The sequence below is a fragment of the Orbicella faveolata genome, unplaced genomic scaffold (assembly GCF_042242905.1).
Source record: "Orbicella faveolata isolate gen_17 unplaced genomic scaffold, um_ofav_v1 contig_13, whole genome shotgun sequence".
Taxonomy (NCBI): Eukaryota; Metazoa; Cnidaria; class Anthozoa; order Scleractinia; family Merulinidae; genus Orbicella; species Orbicella faveolata.
In genome coordinates this window covers 6,253,648-6,269,829 of record NW_028301540.1, presented here as the reverse complement: position 1 = coordinate 6,269,829, position 16,182 = coordinate 6,253,648, and the positions used below count along the sequence as shown (strand labels likewise).

Here is a 16,182-nt window from a genome sequence, read left to right as displayed (position 1 = left end):
ATCAACAAAAGTCTCAATTTATGTCACTCTTTCCATTATACTGGACTAAATGGTTAGTAGTTAATTAACACTACACTCCAAGCTTCTACAGCAAGAGTCACCAGTAGTTGTCAATCTGCAGGGATTGTCTTTACATTAAGCATACCTTCGTTTTTTAATAATTATCACGCATATATTAAATGAATCATATACGTAAACTGCAGCAGAATAAACGAACGAGAATTAAATATGCACAATTTTATTTCAACTATGGCTCCTAAACAGAATGCCAAGGGGCAACCGTAGACGCTTCGTGGCGATTACAAACTTCGTTTTGTATACTATAACGATTCCGGCTTCTCTGAAAACAACATATAAGAGAGAATTACATGAAAACAAACAAATTAAAGCCAACGATTCTTAGCTTAAGAAAGCCTGGTAAAATCGGAATAATTTATATTTTTCTTCAGCTGTTACCTGAAATGTTTGTCCCTTGTGATTACACCGCTGCACGCACGGCGAAGGCATGGGTACAACACATCGATTTGCACGCATTAGTGTCCCATTGCTGCAGGTGCAGTTTGAGCATAGTCCACTGAATGGGCATATGATGTTTCCAGCACAATTCATGAAGCACGTGCATTCATCTCGGCACACTGGAACACAATTAAGCGAATAAATGAACTCCTTAGAAGTAGAGAGTAGGAGGCGCGGTGACCTCATGGTTTGTCTCTGGAATACTCATCAAGCGGTCCTGGTTCGAACCCAGGCTAGAATGCAGAAGCAGCCGTAGATTTAAAGGTGAACAACGTCCTTATCACTTACGATATGTTTAGCTTTACGTACTAGTGCAAAATTTTAAAAAGTCAATAAAAAGTGGGTACTGTCCGTTATCGTTAGGAATTACAATGCGAAACAAAATAACGGCTTTAAAAATTGAGAACGAATAATTTGAAGTATTGCTTCTTCCGTCAGATAAGATGCTAGTAAATAGTAAGTTACCCTAGCCGCACTGGTCCAAACAATTACTGGCCGATTTCTGGGACTTGTTTATACTCCTGGGTGAAAAAGAGGTAATGTGAGAGCAAATTGTATTGTCTACGCAACATAATTACCCTGGCTACCTTCGAGCCTGACTGTCGTACGTCTCCGACCAGCAGGCCTTTGTATGTTATTGACGATATGAATGAAATTGCTTACCCTTCGAAGTATTTGCTGCTACTGTTGTGCCTCTGGTTGTTGGTGCTGATGTCGGTGAAGACAACTTTGTCGTGATCTGAGTAGGGAGAGTTTGTGTTTCCGATTTGGGTGACATCATCTTCGTTGTCATCCGCGTAGTCGTCGATCCGGTAGTGTAAACGTTCGTAGTCGACTCGCTTTTGCGTGAGGTCATCTTTGTCGTTTCAAACGTGGATGTGATGTTCATGGACGTTTTGGTGGTCATGACAGCATGTGGACCTGTTAAGTTGGGTGAGGTTGGACAATGATCTTCATCTTCGCCATCAAAACAATCTTGCTGGCCATCACAAAGCGATCTGTAGTGAGAATTTGAGCAAATCAGTTTCACACTTCTAAAACAGACTTTCACTGAATAAGGTTCGTAAACATAAAGTAATAAGAAACTATTTATCTTGTTATCCAAGGTCGAGGGCCGTACTTGGAGAATATTGGCCTAAGGTCTTGACAGTACGGACCGAGCGCAGTGAGGTCAGTACAAAAAAGGCGAGGGCCAATACACATGATAATAAAGTGGACTCGAACGCACAAATTATCAAGACTGCTAAGTTTGAGGCCAGTTATGGAGATGGTCTGTCTTGACTGTTTGAAAATAAACCTTGCAGAACCTGTTGGATGCTGCCATTCATAAGCCGTTTTGCATCGAATCATCCAAGGCAGTTTTTTTCCTTATCAAACTAACGACTATAATATCTCACTTTAAAATTCACTGTACTCGTTAAACATAATTCTTTGGAATACGTACTTGAAGGAAATGCATCTGCTGCCATTGTTACAGCGGAATTCTTTGCAAGTGCTGTTGCAAAATATCTCGTCTGATTCATCGCCACAGTCATCATCTCCATCGCACAGCAAGCTTTTACTTATGCACTCCCCATTGTCACATCTGCCAGAAAGAAACAACTGAGGGCATGACGGAAAATATTCATTTAACTCTGGGTTTGCAACAGAAGGTCTACTTCCGATAAATAAAGAAACAACTTCTTTAAATCGAACATAAGAAAGTTGAACATTTGGCCAGGTGGCTGTTCTCAAGCGTGGCGAAGGAGCTGAACTGGAATCTATTGTTAAACAGCTCTGATCGATGACTTGAACCAGCAATGGATTTTAGGCGATGAGGCCCCCTGACCACTCGGTCATACAGCCTCCTTATCACACTAATAATCCTTGTGGATTCAAGTCTAGGAATCAGGTCCCAAATTGGGCGATTACGAGTATTATCACTGTTATTGCACATCGGTGAGGTTGCTAGGGAAGCTTAATTATGTTTAAGGCAACAAGCGGACGAGCCGAAATCGCAGTGCTGGCCTCCTTTGCAAAAGTTTTCTTTACCTCTACTTATCAAAAGCGAAAGGTGAAAAATGAGGAATTGTCGTGGATTTGAGTTACCTGTCCAGATATCATTGCTATACATACCTGCTCTTCTTTTCTGTCAGTTTAAAAGCATATAAGCATGATTTTCTAGAATTATTGATGAAACCGGTACCTTTATACATATGAGCCTCGACTTATGAGCCTCAATAGTCAATTTATATACCAAGTGAAACAGTTTTTACCAACCTAAAATCTCTACACTCAATTGGCGTCGTTGGAGGAATGGGGACAGAAGCTCCGACTGTGCAGCCGTAGAACTCCACTCTCAAGCACGCGCCAATATTCCACTGTTCCGCATGCACTCGGATATACTGAGCGATGATTGGCTGTGGTAGCTTGTTAGTAACAATGGTGGAATGGTTCGTATTTGCTTGAAACGTCTTCAGAAAAGTTAAGACAATTAATGCGTATTAGCACTCCAGTTTCATGATCACTTAATTCTTTCGCTTTATGTTTATACTGGATTTAAAAATTTATTATCATATCGGCTCTAAGAATTTGGTCATATTTACATCGAGACAATATCCACATTCTTCTCTATTTGACTTTGTCTTGATGTAAGCTGTTAAGGGGAATTTCATTTTTTTCATTTTGTGGAACCGACAAGTCTTCAAACTATCTCCTGCTTCGAATTATTTACAAGTGCCTCCCCCTACTCTTATCCGCGTTCCCCTTCCCCTATTACGTTCTTGTATGAGAGAGCAATCCCAAACGTGTACAGGGTACCCTATCTCGTATTTGGCTTTTAATTAGTCAATTCGATAACCATTTCCAGCGGTTATTAGAAGTTTCTGCATGATTACAAGTTAAGATAGGCAAAAATACATTTACATTAACTGTAAGAAGTAGTTAAGTTATACCTCTTTTGTCTTGATCCAGGTAACTCCATTTAAGCTGTATGACAACCTAAACATTGTCACCCATTTGTGAAGCACTGGATGTCCCTGGGTGGACACTGCAGTTACTTTACGAAAAGATCCTAGATAGACTTGCAAATATGGTGCCTTGTCTTGAGGTCCTGAGCACCAGGCACCACTTCCCCGTCCTACTACGTGTAAATTGTTAAGTCTTGCTTCTCCTGGTCGATAGTAAACGTCGACTGACGAAGAGGCTGTGAAGAAGTTATCTGGTGTTGATCGGTCAGCCAATCCTAAAATGACAAAAAAAATCTCATAAGTTTGGCTGGCATTGCAGCTTGAAGAAACACATTGTAGCTATAGCATACTGAGCGGTCTAACAATAAATAAATATTTTAATTATTTCATTCAAAACTATCAATCACATTAATTCCTAGCATCCAAATTTACTTACCCAAAGGCTTAAAGCAAGATGATATACTTGTGCAGTTTCTCTCATCTTCACCGGCTCTGCAATCTTCCTGTCCATCGCATAACCAATGCTTCGTTATGCACCTGCCATCGTTGCATCTGAAGTCAGATGGAGAGCAAGTGGGAACGTTCTTTTCTACACAGGTCTGACAGCATTCGCCAGGGAGTATCAAAGCTATTAAGTTGTCTGAAGGACAGTGAAGGAGAGGAGGACAGCGTATAGCCCGGCATATAACACTGTTATTCCAACACCAACACCTCTCACAAGTGTTGTTCCAAGTGGCGCCTGGATCGTAATACTTCCCATTAGAATAACAAATGCAATCAGCTGGTCTTACGCAATATGTACCATTAAAAACGGTCCCATCCGGGCACTTACATCCAGGATTACAACCTTCTGAAGGTGAAGGAGTGCACGTGTTGTTCATATGCTGACAAGTCTCATCACAACTTGATTTACACGGTGTGTACACTCTGTTTTGTGGACACAAAGGAATTGTTGGAGAAACTGTTGTTTTTGGCTCTTTTACCGTCGTTTCTGCTGTTGTTGCTCCTGGTGATGATATTGTTGTTGTTGTCATTTCAGATGATTTGAAAGTTGTTAGTCCTGGTAGTGTGGACGTTGTTGTTTCAGGTGGCTTAGACGATGCTCTCGATGTTTCTGATGATTTTGAAGTTGCTGTTGCTGTTGTTGTTTTTGTTTCTGGTGATTGAAAAGTTGTTGTCACTGGCGTTTTGGAATTTCTTGTTATTGTTTTTGTCGGTGATTTATAAGTTGTCACTACTGGTGATTTGAAAGCTGTTGTTATTTCGGGTAATTTAGAGGTGATTGTTGTTGTTTTTGATTTTGTTGCTGTTCCTGGTGGTTTTGTTGGTATTGTTGATGGTGATTTGGAAGTTGTTTTTGATGTTGCCGTTATTATTGTTTCTGGTAGTGTGGAAGTGATAGTAGTTTCTGGTGATTTAGGAATTGTATTTGTTCCTGGTGACTTAAAAGTTGTTGTTTTTATTTCTGGCGACTTGGAAATTGCAGTTTTCGTTCCTGGTGACTTTGTAGTTGCTGATGTTGTTCCTGGTAATTTCGAAATTGTCGTTGTTTTATATGGTGATTTGGCTGTTGTTGTTTTTGTTCCAACCGTCTTCGAAGTTGTTGTTGTTGTTATGGTTTCTGATGACTTGGTAACTGATGTTTTTGGTTCTGGTGACTTGGACGTTATTACTGTTGTTTCTGGTGGCTGGGTGGTAGCTGTTGTTGATGTCGCTGGTGGCTTGGTGGTATTTGTTGTTGTTGTTGTTGTTGTTATCTCTGGTGACTTGGCAGTTGTTGTTGGTCTTGTTGCTTCTGGTGACTTGGTAATAGTTGTTGTTGTTTCTGGTGACTTGGCAGAAGTAGTTTTTGTCTCTGGTGACTTGGCAGTTGTTGTTGTTGTTGTTCCTGGTGACTGGGTAGTAGAAGTAGTTGTTGTTATCTCTGGTGACTTGGCAGTTGTTGTTGGTCTTGTTGCTTCTGGTGACTTGGTAATAGTTGTTGTTGTTTCTGGTGACTTGGCAGAAGTAGTTTTTGTCTCTGGTGACTTGGCAGTTGTTGTTGTTGTTGTTCCTGGTGACTGGGTAGTAGAAGTAGTTGTTGTTATCTCTGGTGACTTGGCAGTTGTTGTTGGTCTTGTTGCTTCTGGTGACTTGGTAATAGTTGTTGTTGTTTCTAGTGACTTGGCAGAAGTAGTTTTTGTCTCTGGTGACTTGGCAGTTGTTGTTGTTGTTGTTCCTGGTGACTGGGTAGTAGAAGTAGTTGTTGTTATCTCTGGTGACTTGGTGGTAGTTGTTGTTGTTGTTTCTGGTGACTTGGCAGTTGTTGTTGTTGTTGTTGTTCCTGGTGACTGGGTAGTAGAAGTAGTTGTTGTTATCTCTGGTGACTTGGTAGTAGTTGTTGTTGTTTCTGGTGACTTGGCAGTTGTTGCTGTTGTTGTTGTTGTTGTTGTTTCTGATGACTTGGCAGTTCTTGTTGTTGTTGTTCCTGGTGACTGGGTAGTAGTTGTTGTTGTTATCTCTGGTGACACTGTTGTAGTTGTTGTTGATGTCGCTGGTGGCTTGGTGGTAGATAATGTTTTTGTCTCTGGTGACTTGGCAGTTCTTGTTGTTGTTGTTGTTGTTGCTGTTGTTGTTTCTGGTGACTTGGTAGAAGTAGTTGTCATCTCTGGTGGCTTGGTGGTAGTTAATGTTGTTGTCTCCGGTGACTTGGCAGTTGTTGTTGTGGCTGTTGTTTCTGGTGACTTGGTAGAAGTAGTTGTTGTCTCTGGTGACTTGGTGGTAGTTGTTGTCTCTGGTGGCTTCGTAATAGTTGGTCTTGTTGCTTTTGGCGACTTGGTGGTTGTTGTTGTTGTTTCTGGTGACTTAGTAGTAAATGTTGTTTCTTGTAACTTGGTGGTAATAGCTTTTGTTTCTGGCGACTTCGTAGTAAATGTTGTTTCTGATGACTTGGTAGTTGTTGTTGTTGTTGTTATTGTTGTTGATGTTTCTGGTAACTTGGTGGTAGAAGCTTTGGTAGTTGTTGACTTGATAGTCGATGTTTCTGGCGACTTGATAGAAGTAATTGTTGTTTCTGGCGACTTGATAGAAAGAATTGTTGTTTCTGGTGACTTGGTAGAAAGAGTTGACTTTACTGGTGACTTGATAGAAGTAATTGTTGTTTCTGGGGACTTGGTGGTAGTAGTTGTTGTTTCTGGTGACTTGGTAGTAGTTTTCGTTGTTTCGGGTGACTTGATACTAGTTGTTGCTGTTGTTCCTGGGGGCTTTAGATTTGTTGTTGTTGGTGCTGTCTTGGTATTAGTTGTTGTTGTGTTTGGTGACCTGAGCGTTGTTGTTTTTGTTCCTGGTGGATGAGGAATTGTTTTTGCTGTTTTTGTCCCTGGTGACTTGGTAGTTGTTATCGTCGTTTCTGATGGCTTGGACGCTGTTGTTGATTCTAGTTTCTTTTTAGTTGTAATCGTGGTTTTTGGTGACTTGGTTGTAAGTGTGCTTGGTGGTTTGGAAGTTGATGTTGTTGTAGTTGTCGTTCCTGTTGACTTGGAAAATGTCGTTGCCCCTGGTGATTTAGGAGTTGTTGTTGCTGTTTTAGGCGACTTGAAACTGGTTGTTCCTGGTAATCTGGAAACTATTGCTGTCCCGGGTAATTTGGTAGTAGTTTGTGATGTTATTGGTGATCTTGCTGTAGTTGCTGTGGTTGTTTCTTGCAGTTTGGATGAGGCCACGACTGTTTCTGGCGTGAAGGTAGCGATTGTACCTACATGTAAAACCAGACAGGATAAGTGAGGCAATCACAAAGAAACAGTTCAAAATTGTTTAAAGAGGTTTCGTACCTGAAGTTGAACATTTAGGGCCAGTACAAGAAAGGCATCCAGACTGACACGTACTGAAATGAAAGTTAATATAAGATGCGTCTTTTAGTCTTTAAGTTGTGAAGTAGACCATATGGTGACGATAGGAGAAACTCCGTTAGCTTAAAGGAGCTCAGTGACGTTGTTTTGAGTTATCGTGGCCGCGTACAAAATTGCATTTAAATTGTAGGAAACCTGAAAATAATAGTTTACTAAGATGGAAAAATAGCAAAGGGATAGTAATATACCATAAAGGAGCAAGGATGGTGAAGGAGGGAGAAGATTGACACCGATTACAAACGACGAACTTTAAAAATTAAGTTTTCAAGGTGCGTAAACCGTAACCTGGCTAATGTTTTTCTGTGTGAAAAGGAACTTTGATACACCACACGAAATGTGTGATACTCAGATTGCCACTTATTACAACGTTGCCGCTTATATTGCACTGAATTTCTCTTCTGAGTTATGTGCAGGTTTTAAGTAAATTTATAACTTGAAAAATAAATGATAATTAAATACTCTTAGCTTTCCAAAAATGCATGCTCACCATCTTTGACAGTCCTTCACAATAACTGATCCAGACTTGTAGTCGACCCCTCCCACCTGACAAGGACAGCTCCCGGGCTCAATGCATTTCCCGTCATGCAGTACTGTGCCGTTTGGGCAAGAACATCCCTCAAATCGCACGGGACAACGAGATGGAGTGAAGTCACAAAGGTTTTCACACGTTTTGGGGCAGGCTGTTCCGCAGGCGGTGTACTCAAAGCAATTTTTTCCCTCGCGTGGACACTGAATGGCTGTATAAGGAAATGAAACAAAGACATGTCAAAAGAATCAAAAGCTCAGACCCTACTATTCTTCAAAACATGGATGACATTGTTCACCGTATAAATATTAGCAGGCAGATTCCCTGGTGATTTGTCTTGTAGGTGGGGTTCTTCTAAAACAAAACCGGTGTCTGACATAGAACGTAGAATGTGGGATTTATCGTCCTCTGATTCACGGAAGCACGTCATTGGCAATGCATTCCCCTTAGACGCCTGAATTAGAAAGCGTTTAACCTTCTTATTATTTTCTATGGTTGGAAGGAAACAAGTCTCCAGTCAGTTTAGAATTATGCTCTGTAAATAACGCCTTCTATAATTTGGCTCTGCTTTGTGAATTTTAAAAATAAACATGCTTTAGAAATCCTCAATCATAAAATTCAACATTTCCTTTAAAAAAAACATATAAGAGTGATCGTGAACCGCAAAACCATAGAATCTGGATCGACGAATAAGGAGTCTTTACTGACTTGGCTATATAGTTCGTTCCCTTCCAGCTGGGCATTAGGGCGGAAGAACTTCTAATTTAGTTAAAACTTAAAAACACTCACGACAAAGTTCCTGTGTCCTCCACTTGATTGGCACCCCATGCTTACAGCACTCGTGACCATACGAAGCAATGGCTGTACACAGACACTCGCAATCACCACCGCTGTCACACGCGCAGGCATCGCGGTAGCATGCATCGTACCAGGGATCTGGGTCTACCTGAGGGTCGGACATAAAATAAGGATCAGCTCAGGCAAATACAGCCTCTGCAATTATTTGAAAAAGTATTAATCAATTGAATAAATTCTGGTCATTATTATCACTCAATCATAGGGAGCGTGAGCACTTTGAAAGTTGCAGATCACGCCAGATTTTTTGGTATTACGAAATTAGGACAAATCAGATGCCATTGACGTCCGTACGAAAACAATAATTATGATGAAATGCGTGTTCAGGCGCACGCTATATGATAATCTTTTCCATTGTTATTTGGAAAGATCCCTTTACATGGGTAGAGTCCGTTTCAATGCTGAGTATCGGAATGAACGGGTGGCTTCTCTATGGCTACGTGTAACTAAGGTGTATGCAGCCTTAATCGCAAAGTTTTACTGGTCTAAAAAATTGAATTCATATGTGTCTCTAAATGACTATTCTTAGTCTGTGTTTTTTCCGTCCACGAGCAAGACTCCATCAAAGACACTTAATGAAACTCTATGAGTTCGTCATCAGCAGGATTTGTTGGAGTCAAATCTAAGATGTCTTTCTAACGGCAGTACGAGAGGTCTGCACTCAGCAAGGTTTAGTTGAACTTGGGTTGGTCTACAAATAGTCCAGACTCTAAACTCCCTTTTCCGTCCGTCTTGAGTTCCCGGGAGGGTAAGGGAATAGACTAGTTTACCGAAGATGTCATGTCAAGCCTCGGACTTAGTTGATTATAGTCTGAACATAAACACAAACCACAATGAATCACGTTCAGATATCTCCACAGAGAAGCAGACAAACATCGATCTCCATTTAGCAACCACGATTCTGTTCTATAAAACGTTGCCACTAACCACTTCATGACAAGGCTTAAACACATCTCTCCGAATGACGCTGCACATCTTGTGAGCCCACGGTGCACGGTGCTTGTTCGTCGCGCAAGGATTCTTGGGAACGACTGCATCCGGGCATGATGACTCGACTTTCCAGCTGTCGCCGAAGTCATTGGCTAAGGTCTCTGGTAACATTTGTGGAGTCATGAAATCGTCGTTCCTGTCATCATTAAAGTTTCCACACAAACCGCAGGTTTGTCCTGATAAAGAACACCTTGTATGTTTTTACGATATCTGCAGAGATTCTCGCGCACTCATTGGTTAATTTTCATTGTCAATAAGCGGACAGACACATGAATTTACAATTTATGCGATGGGTCAACGAGCGAGAGCGGACAATTTGACAATTTGTCATTGTAAAAAAAAACAAATTGACATCCGTTTTTCACGCGTCTGTCCTGTTATTGACAATGAATTTTCTCATAACATTGTCAACGTGGTCAGCCTTAGCTGGTTTTCATGCGGTTCCCCTATCCTGGTCGAATTGGAATTTGGAGTGTTGGTTTTTTCGTAGGAGGGAAAACCGGAGAACCTGGAAAAAAACCCTCGGACTAAGGCAACAGCCAACAACTAACTCAAACTACACATGACACCAGGCTGGAATCGAACCCGGGCCCCCTTGGTGGGAGGCGAGCGCTCTCGCCACGGCGCCCCCGGGGGGGAACTCCCTTGTATGGGCTATATAGGTATGTGCGGCCCCAAAGGGTATGGTTTTCAGCTGTTTTGGTCATAAATAGGGTATCGATTTTAGCTGATTTTGGCCAATTGGTCATAAATAGGGTATGGTTTTTGCACTCTAGCCTTGATATGGGTATGTTTTTTAAAAAGAGCCACTTTTTCGTCATTATCGAAAAGAAAATCAACAAAAGCCCTTCACAAATTATGTTTACGGTGATTTAACATTGGTCTGAACTAGGGAACTAACTATAACGCAGGTCTGAAACAGGGTTTTGATTTTAGGGTTAGGTCATAAATAGGGTTTCGAATTTTTGGTCAGGTCATAAATAGGGTAGGGGATATCGCAGATTTTGGTCATAAATAGGGTAAGGGTTTTGGGAAGCAGGCCGCACACCCAGCCCGATTTTTCTGGGAGTACCCCCCTCCCCCCGGGACTACGCCATACTTGCTCCCCATAAAACCATCATAACGTAAAGCAAGGTTTTCAAGTTGCAGTTAGTTAGTTTACTTGCCTATTTCCCCACTTACAGAACAGAAAATTTCGACCTTTACCACTGACCTTTGAACTTTGGGTCTAGAGTGATGTACAGCCTTGTTCCTCTGTCCCACGTGACTGTCAAGCCAAAGTCAGTCTCTAAAACAATGAAGAAATGGCGCTCGCTGATTTGGAACCGCACTGTGATACTGGAGCCTGAAGCGCCGGGCAGCGGTGACACGACAGGTGCTTTCTCTCGTTCTAAAACAATCAGTGTGTTATTGATGGTAATGGTAACTTTTTTGGTGCATGTTAAGCCGCTGCTTCCACAAGGCACGTTCTGGGCCTGTATTTGGAAGGTGCCAGTCGACGTGGCATTGCAGGAGTCCTGCGCAAGGAGATACTCACAGGCTCCACTGAAAGTGAACCTTCTGCCGTCAAAGGTGATGTAATTAAGTTCGCCGTATACTGAGCATGTCCCGGGGCAGACGTGATTGGTACACGACCATTGAGTGCCTTGGCAAGAACTAAAAAGATATCGAAAGAACATTACTTTCTTCAAAACCCGGCTTTATCCATGAGGTTAAACCCATATAGCCGCATCCCGTTTCCATACAAATCTACAATATAAATTCTCCTTCCCAGTCTCGATAAATCTCGCGTTAGGAGTTCTAGTTCCAAACATGGCGTTAGCTGGGGGGATTTTACCATGAATCAACGATAAAATAAACTCTAAAGACTTGCTGTCAAAGTGATTTTGTCTTGTCTTAATGCATTTGTGGTATCATTGGTTTGGAAGATTTATTTAAAAATCGCCATATTTTGCCCTGACGTTTGATTATATCCTCTTTTTACATGGCTGATTGGTTGATTGATGGTTGACTGATGTCTAGAACTTGTAAAGATATAGACCCTATTCATAAATGGCTGCCAATTTAAAATTCTTTTGTACGCATTTAAATTAGCCCAATTAACCTCGTTTGAGAGTAAAATTCTTTTGGATTATCAATTCAAAAACGAGGTTAGCTGGGCTAATTTTAATACTTACAAAAGAGTTTTTATTGGCAGCCATTTATGAATAGGATCTATAACGCGCGCTTTTATTGGCTGATAGTCCTGGCCGGAATTTCCCGTAATGCCAATGGGCATTGCGAGAAATGTCTTTGCGCGGCTAACTAGCCAAATCAGAAAATAAAATGCTAACGAGAGCTACATAATAAACTTCTTTATAACTCTCGCTTGCTCCGGACACTTCTAGAATAGTGCCTTGTGTCCATCTGGTATGTCGACCTCACTTCCAACAACTAACCTTGGTTGATATTCTCCGCTCGGATAATAAGCGGTAAATATTATGAACGATGCGCTTACTTGCTATAAGGCTTTGTTACCTTTTTAAACATACCAAGTATTACAGTCCACTTTAATCTGTTTTCCCGGCCTGTAGCTGTGGCCTCCATGATGGCAAAGGCACTGGGACGAGTTTACACACCGCTGGCCATGTAGTACCATACCCTCAGGGCAGACACAACCTTCCCGGCACTTTGTTTCGAGGCAGGGCAGGTGGAAATTGTCACAGGTCTTAGCACATTGCGCGCCACAGCTTACCCACTTTTGACCCAAAGGACAAACTGCGAAAAAAATATACGAACTGCATGTGCCTTTCTTGAACACATCAGTTGAACGTTAACTTTAATTGATACTTTGGGGAAAATAATGTTTACACGTTTGCCGACACATAGGAAACCGTAGTGCGCGAGACAAGCTTGAAAGACGTCGATGTACGCAATTGAATCGTTTATTTAAACATCTTTTTGACCGTATTTAACAGTGACAGCAAATTATTTGTTATTAAAATATTTTGTATGGATGGGCAGCTTGTACGTCTATAGCAGACGGAAAATAACTCACCTTGGCATGTTCTGTTGGCACACACAAAATTTCCATCCTTGCATAAACTGGAGAGATAAAAGTCGGAAGTTTTCATTCTGGATAGGCGTTATTTGTGATGTCGCAATCTTATAGAAACCTGCTGCCGTTTTCGCTATTAGCACTCCTGTATTAGTGCAGCAAGGTTTGCAATGAAAAACTGGTATCTTCCCTGAACGAGTACACGCGGTAAATCGCTCATTCTCTTGTCATACTTAACTTGACTGTTATGACTCTTTGTACAAAGCGTGCAATTTAACTCACCGAAGTCAGTTTTAAATTAGGGCATACTGGTTCGCAAGGGCCTATGTTATCTTGTGAAACATTGATCAATGTTCAATGTTAGAAAATTTACGCGCGAACGTACTTAAAGGATCAAAACAGCTCTCACCATTCATTGCAGTTAGTTGGTTTAATTACTGTCCCAGGATTATAGGCACGTCCATCATGGTAACAGGGGCACTGGGAGAGGGCCACACATTGGTTATCTTCCCTGAGGACCTTGCCTTTCGGACAATTGCAGCCCTCAGCACATTCCTCCTGACAAGGGAGGTCCATGGAGATTTCGCGGCACGTCCGTTGACACGAAGAGCCGCAGACCTGATACACCTGTCCCTGAATGGAACAAACTGCACCTGAAAATAACCAAAAGATTATTTTTTCGTCTCATCGATTATACAAGTCTACTACGCATGCGTATTACGTGTCTTTCTTACCACAAAGATGAACAAGCGCCTTCAATAGGTACAATGTTTAACGCATATTGTAATATGCCATTTATAAGCCCTTGGCTTAGACAACTTTCTAAGGGGCTTTTGGATACGCCTTTTTTTTATAAACGAAAAGGAGAATCAAAGATAAAAAACCGTTTGCCGGGGCGAAATACTCACTACACTCCGGCATGACGTTGGAATTTATCCATTCGATAACGATCCCCTGTCTAGCACAGTCATGTACGTAAGCAGCAATGGCACTACACAGGCATTGGGTTCCTTGCTGACACCCGCACACGTCAAACATACAACTGGCGATATACCCATCAGCAGGGTCCACAGTGTGGTGACATCTGGTGAACGGAGCGTGCAGGAGTCTGTTACACAGCTTCTCCGCGGTGGCCTTTCGTTGAATCTGCATCTCGCAAGGGTGCTTTGATGCCTGCGTATCATTACAAGCAGGATTCACCTTCCAGGAATTTCCAAAAGCTGTAACGCTCGTTTCCACGACGTTTTCTTTGGTCGTCAAATCATCGTTTTGGTTGTTGTTGAAAGTTCCGCATAAGCCGCAAGTCATGCCACGAAAACGAGGTTGTACCATGACGTAAGCGCGCGAGATACCATCCCACTTGACATGTAAGCCAACAGGACTGTGTACTGACGTCATTGATGACGACAGGTGCCTGATGATGTAACCTACAAAGATTAAACAACAGCTTTGAAAAGGTAAATTCAGGAATTTTAATGTATAGAAGAACGAGAAAAGCTGGGAAAGAGAAGCCTGAGGAGTGTTTTGCAGGTCAGTGTTCGTCGTAGAGTTCTTACAAAAAAATCATGTCTGGATACAAGGAAACATCATTCCTAATTTACGTTATGAAATAAGCGTTTCAGATAGAAATTTCTGTGCTTTCATGGAGTTTCAGTGAATTAACGGCTCTCCCCAATAACGGTGTGTACAGGGACTTTTCATAAAAATAATTTATCTATAAGTGCCCCTAGAATTTATTCATAAAGTTGCTTTTCGTCTTATAAAGCTTTTTCACTCACGTAGCCAGCAGCCATGCAAAATTATTTTAAATAAAGAAAGTGTTTCTGTTAGAGACAGTTTGCCTTACCGTGCCCCTCTGTACCCCCCCCCCCCCCGGGCGGGTCACGTGATTTCTGCGACCATGTGCTCTTAGCAGTTTGATGTGCGTTGTTTGTGTGTAGGCGGAAAGTTTGCTTTTACCTTCGCCTTTTACTTTCTCGATGTTGACATCTTGATTAGGCTTGAAGATGCCCAAAAATATGTAAGTGGTCGCTTATTTGTATTGTTTTTTTTGTAATTCAATATTTGTTCGATTCGCGAGCTTTACATTTGTAACTTTCAGCTGTACCGAACCGACGGAAGGACGAGTAACAGAATAAACATCTTCAGTGTACAATTTGTTTGTGGATTTCTTCAACAGTTTCCATAAGAAAGAGTTCAACTCCCACAGGATTACTTTGGGACACTAATGTAACGCGACTGCCGTGACTGACGTGGAAACACTCTGTATGTTTTGCCTAACTCTTTGCTAAACGATGGTTTACTTACTCTCTGCAACTCTGGGGAAATTTGCCACTTGAATGCCGTCAATAAGAACTGTCCCTCCTCCCCTGAGTGTGATAGTTGTGCCATTGAGATGTACGTACACGTTTTTGGTGCAAGACACTGTACCATCTGAGCCACATTGCACGTTATCGACCAGGACCGTGAAGGAGTTATTGACGCAGTCCTTAGCTAAAATGTATTGACATTTTCCCATGAAGGAAAACTGAAGCCCGTCGAATGTTCTGTAGTGCGGATCACCGCTAGCGGAACAGACTCCTAAAGAACGGTATAGCCTGGTTAGTCGGTAGAAAATGGTTATTTCTCTTGAAATGTTTAAGCAAGCAACCCCGGGCGATGATCCTGCTGGTAAACGTTGGATCAATAGTGATCTAATCGACTTACCATAGAAAATGAAGACTATAAAAGCAAAGACCGATCAACCTACGTTCTATCGGTCTCTGCTTTCATATCATGATTCCTTATTTCTCATGGCCATAGGTGACATTTTCACACTGTGACAAAACTCTTGCAAATATGCATGAAAATGCACCGCATGCAACGTGTGGTGTAGATATGAGAAAGATGTTTATCTTTCCGTGTCTTAAGCATCAAGGAAAAATTCCCAGGTCTGCCAAAAGTATTCCAACCCAAGAGCTTCCGCACACCGCTCAGGAACTCTTCAACTGAGCAACAGAGGACCCTTGGGACTAGGGCGGTGTAATTAGGTACAGCTTCCAGGGGTCTCCTGTGGTTGAGTGAGTGGTGGAGGTCTCGACCGCTGTACAGAAGTTTAATGGGCATATCCTGATTCTAGAATTTATTTTTCATCTCCTATTTGTAAGACAAATTTATTCTTTTCAGTTGGAAGTTTGGGGGCTAAAATAGAAACTTCAACGGGCTAAAACAAATTGATATCACCTTTTCGGTACTTGAACAGTGATTAATCAAACACGAGAAAAGTCACAACAACTGCACTTACATTCGCTACCTTCATTCAAATACTTTCTATTGCAATTGCAATTAATTTCTACAAGTTTGACAATGCTTACCTGGACATTGTAGGGTTGTACATACCCACCGACCATTAGCACATGTACTTAGAAGCAAAGCAGAAAAATT

The 16,182-nt window shown here is 41.7% G+C and overlaps 1 protein-coding gene across 1 annotated transcript in view; it reads right to left on the bottom strand.

The window, feature by feature from the left end:
* The window catches only part of LOC110060769 (uncharacterized), a 44,575-nt gene that overhangs the window by 5,306 nt on the left and 23,087 nt on the right, over positions 1–16,182 (bottom strand). Inside the window, exons 16-32 of the mRNA XM_089284299.1 lie at positions 16,113–16,159; positions 15,067–15,339; positions 13,668–14,186; positions 13,169–13,412; positions 12,760–12,806; positions 12,254–12,479; positions 10,936–11,378; positions 9,660–9,898; positions 8,667–8,823; positions 7,839–8,088; positions 7,274–7,326; positions 3,901–7,197; positions 3,450–3,739; positions 2,776–2,969; positions 1,961–2,101; positions 1,180–1,514; positions 457–635 (exon numbers count right to left, since the gene is read on the bottom strand). Coding sequence (XP_089140425.1) covers positions 457–635; positions 1,180–1,514; positions 1,961–2,101; positions 2,776–2,969; positions 3,450–3,739; positions 3,901–7,197; positions 7,274–7,326; positions 7,839–8,088; positions 8,667–8,823; positions 9,660–9,898; positions 10,936–11,378; positions 12,254–12,479; positions 12,760–12,806; positions 13,169–13,412; positions 13,668–14,186; positions 15,067–15,339; positions 16,113–16,159 — 6,934 coding nt within the window. The remainder of the gene's footprint in view (positions 1–456; positions 636–1,179; positions 1,515–1,960; positions 2,102–2,775; positions 2,970–3,449; positions 3,740–3,900; positions 7,198–7,273; positions 7,327–7,838; positions 8,089–8,666; positions 8,824–9,659; positions 9,899–10,935; positions 11,379–12,253; positions 12,480–12,759; positions 12,807–13,168; positions 13,413–13,667; positions 14,187–15,066; positions 15,340–16,112; positions 16,160–16,182) is intronic.